General features: G+C 54.0%; 1 protein-coding gene across 1 annotated transcript in view; it reads left to right on the plus strand.

The window, feature by feature from the left end:
- The window catches only part of GPR135 (G protein-coupled receptor 135), a 1711-nt gene extending 504 nt beyond the window's left edge, over positions 1-1207 (plus strand). Inside the window, exon 2 of the mRNA XM_042813623.1 lies at positions 4-1207. Coding sequence (XP_042669557.1) covers positions 4-1207 — 1204 coding nt within the window. The remainder of the gene's footprint in view (positions 1-3) is intronic.
- The last annotated feature ends 3536 nt before the right edge of the window (positions 1208-4743 follow it).

Here is a 4743-nt window from a genome sequence, read left to right on the forward strand (position 1 = left end):
GAGTGGCGCGGCGGCGGCGACGGGGCCGGGCTGGTCGGCGGCGGCTCTGGCTTCGCAGGCGCTGGCTCTGCTGCTCATCTTCGCCCTGTCGGCGCTGGGCAACGGCGCGGTGGTGCTGGTGATCGCCCGGCACCGGCAGCTCCGCACGGTCACCAACGCCTTCGTGCTGTCGCTGTCGCTGTCGGAGCTGCTGGGCGCGCTGCTCTGCCTGCCCCTCGCCTTCCTCAGCCTGCTGGGCCGTCCGCCCGGCGCGTGGCTCTTCGGCCATCGCCTGTGCCTGGCCAGCGCCGCGCTGCACGCCGGGCTGGGCATCGCCGCCACCCTCACCATGGCCCTGCTCTCCTTCGACCGCTACTGCGCCATCGTCCGCCAGCCCCGACGCAAGATGGGTCGCCGCCGCGCCGCGCAACTGCTGGCCGCCGTCTGGCTGGCGGCGCTGGGCCTGGCCGGGCCGTGGTACGGGCTGGCGGGCGAAGGGCGGCGGGAAGCCCGGCACGGCGCGTACCGCTGCGTCTACGTGCTGCCGTGGGGCTCGTCGCGGCTGGGCCCGCCTTACGGCGCGGCGCTCATCGTGCTCTGCTACCTGCTGCCCTTCGCCCTCATGTGCTTCTGCCACTACAACATCTGCCGGGCGGTGCGGCTGGCCGAGAGCCGCGTGAGGCCCCTGGCCACCTATGGGAACCTGCTGCGTGCCTACGGGGAGATGCGCACAGCCACCACCGTCCTCATCATGATCGTCTCCATCATCTGCTGCTGGGGGCCTTACTGCATCCTGGGGCTGGCAGCCGCCGCCGGCCACCTGCCCTTCTCGCCCACCATGGACGCGGTGGCCAGCGGAATGGCCTGGGCCAATGGGGCCATCAACCCACTCATCTACGCCGCCCGCAACCCCAACATCTCCGTGCTGCTGCGACGCAGCCGTGAGGGTGGCTACAGGACTAGGAACAACGTGGCCGCCTACCTCTCGGCCACAGGCCGCCGGCCAGAGCCCCGCAATCGGGCCGAGCGCGTGCGGGAGCGCTACGTCAACCAGCACGGCGGGCCTCCTGGGAGCGCCCCGTCCTCATCTGGTCCGGCGAATGGAGGAGAGGTGGCCATGTGGGCCTGCAAGAACCCGGCCGTGCTCTTCTGTCGGGATGGGCAGCCAGACACCGTCTCCGAGGCTGCTTTGCAGGGCAGAGTAGACGCTGTCAACACCAGCCTGTGATGGCGTTGAGGGCTGGGATAGTGGCATCGGGCCTTGGGGCTGTCTCCATGAGGAACCGGCGGTAGCCATGGATCTCTTGGAAATCAGGGAGATGGGCCTGCACGAGCCATAGTGTGATTTCTTCTCCATCATGCAAGCTCTGATTTGGCAGTCTGCTCTGCGAGCAGAGAGAGATGCCATGGAAAGGATGTGCCCCTTTCATCAGGCTTGGTGCAGTGGTGATGGCCGCTGAGCATCAAGAGTTTGACCGCATGAGCGATTGCTCCAGTCCTGCAAAAAGCGCCCAACTGGAGTTGCGGGGCAAACACACAAACAGCCTGAGACTGTGTGAGCTGTTTGCTAAGTGCCAACGCAGCCACCGAGAGCTGAGCACTGGCAGCTGGAGCACGCTCAGAGAACACCACACTGTGAAAACTGCATCACGGCAGGAAAATGTTGCTTTAACCCATTGTATGTGGCAGTGCAGAATGTCGTAGGGTATGGGACAGGCTAGAGAGTGGTTTGTGAAGATGATTATTTAAATTTCTAAGTGAAACAAAGCAGTGATTGTTGTGACAGATGCCTGCGGAGAAGGAAGATGTGTGGTGCTGGGAGGGAGGAAAAGGATGTCAGAATTTCAGCAGCCTTTTATTTATGGGTACAGTCTGTATAAAATACTGTGAGTGTGGGAAACTGAGAGCTCTGCAGGCAGAGGAAAAGGAGTGGGTGTAGTGTATTGTACTACATGGGCGCAAGGTGTACTCTGCACTCGGCAGATGTGTCTCACATCTCCAATGATTTAACTGTGCTTAGAGAAGCCATGCAAGAGTGGTGAGTGTCTGAAAGGAGAGGCACAGCATGCCATGTGTGCTTGCTGTGCTTAAGCATGTGAAGATGTGCACATGCAGAGAACAGATAGCGTTGTATCTGTGGCAAGAATCTGTTACTGAATGTGATATTCAAAAACTAGATCTGTTTGCTTGCCACTGGAAAAAATGAAGGTAACACCAGGAAATGGAAGTGCTGTTGCAAAGTGCAAATTCATATGAGTTTATCTGTATATTTTTGCCCACAGGCTCAGAGTCCTAACGCCTTAATCGGTATTCAAACTCAGAGATTGTCTTAAATTAAATGTGAGAGGCAGGCAGTATTTTTCTTGTGCTTCTTCAGAAATGTAATGCTACTGTTCTACGGCTTTTTCTCCTGGTTGTGACTCAAGTGAACGTACCGTCGTTATTTTGCAGCGAGACAAGAAATAAATTATCTTTTATGCAGGAGATGATAGCGTCTCAGCCTGGCATTATTCTCAGTACAGCCTTCAGAAGGGAACATCTGTAAAAAAAATTGCCATGGAATGGTCACAGAGACCTGAACATTGTGAAGCTGGGCGTTGCGAAGTCAGTGGTTGGACAAGATGATTGTAGCAGCCTTTCCCAGCCTTTATGATTCTATCAGTCTGTCATTCTATGAAGCGTGACCTGACTGTGAAATTTGAATGCAGCCATTTTTCATGCTGTAAGAATTACTGTAATTCTGTGACGCTCCTGAAGTCCATGAGGAAAAGATGTGACCCTTGGATAGAATCATACAATCGTTTGAGCTGGAAGGGACCTTTAAAGGCTGTCAGGAAATCTGTCCCGACTCCATAGTCATCAGCCTTAGGTGTCATTCAGTGTTACGGCTGCACTGATCTCACTGGTAAAAGCCCTGCAAAAGGTGGTCCCAGCCACCTCCCCAGCCTCTTCCAGCACCCGATTTCCACTTGTTTTTAACAAGTACTTGCAAGTGGCTGAGCATTAAGAATGCACAGAGCTGAACGGGGGCAGCTGGCTGTGCTCTTTGAGCTTCCCAAACAGCCCTCTTCTGTTAAACACTAACTTGGCGTGCAGCAAGGGAAGATTCTTGTCCAGACCCTTTCTGCAATGAACCTGCTGCAGCTCAGCTAGAGCAGGACCTGCTCTGTGCCAGCCACTCAATGTGCTTTACAAAACACAAATAAAGGGCGAAGAGTCTTAAACCACAAGCAGCAGAGAGCAAGAGAAACACAGAAGGCACACGCCAAGCTTGCAGGCTGCCTGCCAGAGCGTGCTGCTGGCTCCCAGCTGTGCTGTGGGTCGCTGCCTCTCAGCAGCGCTGCAGTGGAAGCTCTCAGCAGCGCTCAGATCCCCCTTTGCTGGGCTGAAGCGAGGGGATCTGGCCATGTGCAGTCCCTGCATGGTCATGCTCTAAGAGAGCCATGCTATTTGGCAATGCTGTACGAGCTGCTGATACAGCTTCTGAGTTACTTCTTAGAAGGGAAGCACTAAGTCTGTAGGAGTGAGGAGTGTTTCTGAAGTATTGTTCCAGATAGAGTCTGGCAGTTTTGCTATATCACATTCGTTTAAGTCATTACCTTCATCCCTCCCTAATGCCCAAGTGAAGGCTTGGTTCAAAGTGACTGCTTTATGTACAATTTACAAACTACAAATTATTCATTTCCAAGTGGCAGCCTGATGGGATCCAGTAGTTGACAGTGATCAGCAGAACGGATGCAAGATCCGACATCTCCACTTCTTTCACACTGGTGTTAGTGTGTGGCTCCAGCAGATGCCAGCAGAGATCTGAGCAGCTAGTACAGCCCTTCTGCTAACTAGCAGCAGAAAAGCTTCTGCTCATGAGATCATGAGATCAAGAGCTCTGCCTGGCACTGGACTCCTCCAGGCATTGGTAGAAACCCACAAAACATTGGGGAGTGATTTCCAAATACTGAGGATACTAAATTTTATGATCTTGCTGCTTTTATAAACCATGGGAAAGCAGGGAGTAGCAGCCAGCTACACCCAGACGTGCTGTGACAAAGTGTGATTTTGGGAGGTCATTTGGGGAGATGATGCTCAGCTTGCTGAGTGCTGGCCACGAGGGGAATGTCCAGCACTGTGGGCATATTCTTGTTTCTTAGAAGGGCTGGAGCAAGCCTTGGTTAAGGCAGCAGGGTGAGAGTCATAGAACCATAAAGGTTGAAAAAGACCACTAAGCATCCATCCAGTCTAACTGTCAACCCATCACCCATGCCCTCTAACCATGTCCCACCACTGCTCCTGCACACGGGGAGCTGCCTGTGCTATGAGAAGCAGAACCCTCAGCTCAGTCCTACAGGTTTTAAAACCCCTCAGTGTGATGGGCACGCACAAAAGCACTTGGTAGATTTCTCTTAAATCCTTCCCCAGCCATTCCTGAAGACCCAGGTGGAATTTGCTTACCTGACTCAGTGGAGGAAAAGCACTGGAGTAACCAGGTCGCATTTCTCTGTGGTCCCCAGCACAGCCATGCACAGAATACATCACCTCTTGTGGCTGTTTGATTCCACGAAGATGGATAGAATTTAAATGATCCCTCTTCCACTACATCGGAAGAAATTAAAGTGCACCATTTTTGACTCCAAGCCTAGAGGTTGCTGTACTTCTCAGCACAAGGCAGAAAGGTGCCCATTTAGCCCTCAAATCCCAAATATCCCATTTTCCTCCCCCAACAGCGGCTGCAGTGTGTGCTGCTTTGCACAATGACTCGTGGCTCCGTGC

This window comes from Centrocercus urophasianus, unplaced genomic scaffold, assembly GCF_019232065.1.
Source record: "Centrocercus urophasianus isolate 14NV4802_14NV808 unplaced genomic scaffold, USGS_Curo_1.0 seq_14, whole genome shotgun sequence".
Taxonomy (NCBI): Eukaryota; Metazoa; Chordata; class Aves; order Galliformes; family Phasianidae; genus Centrocercus; species Centrocercus urophasianus.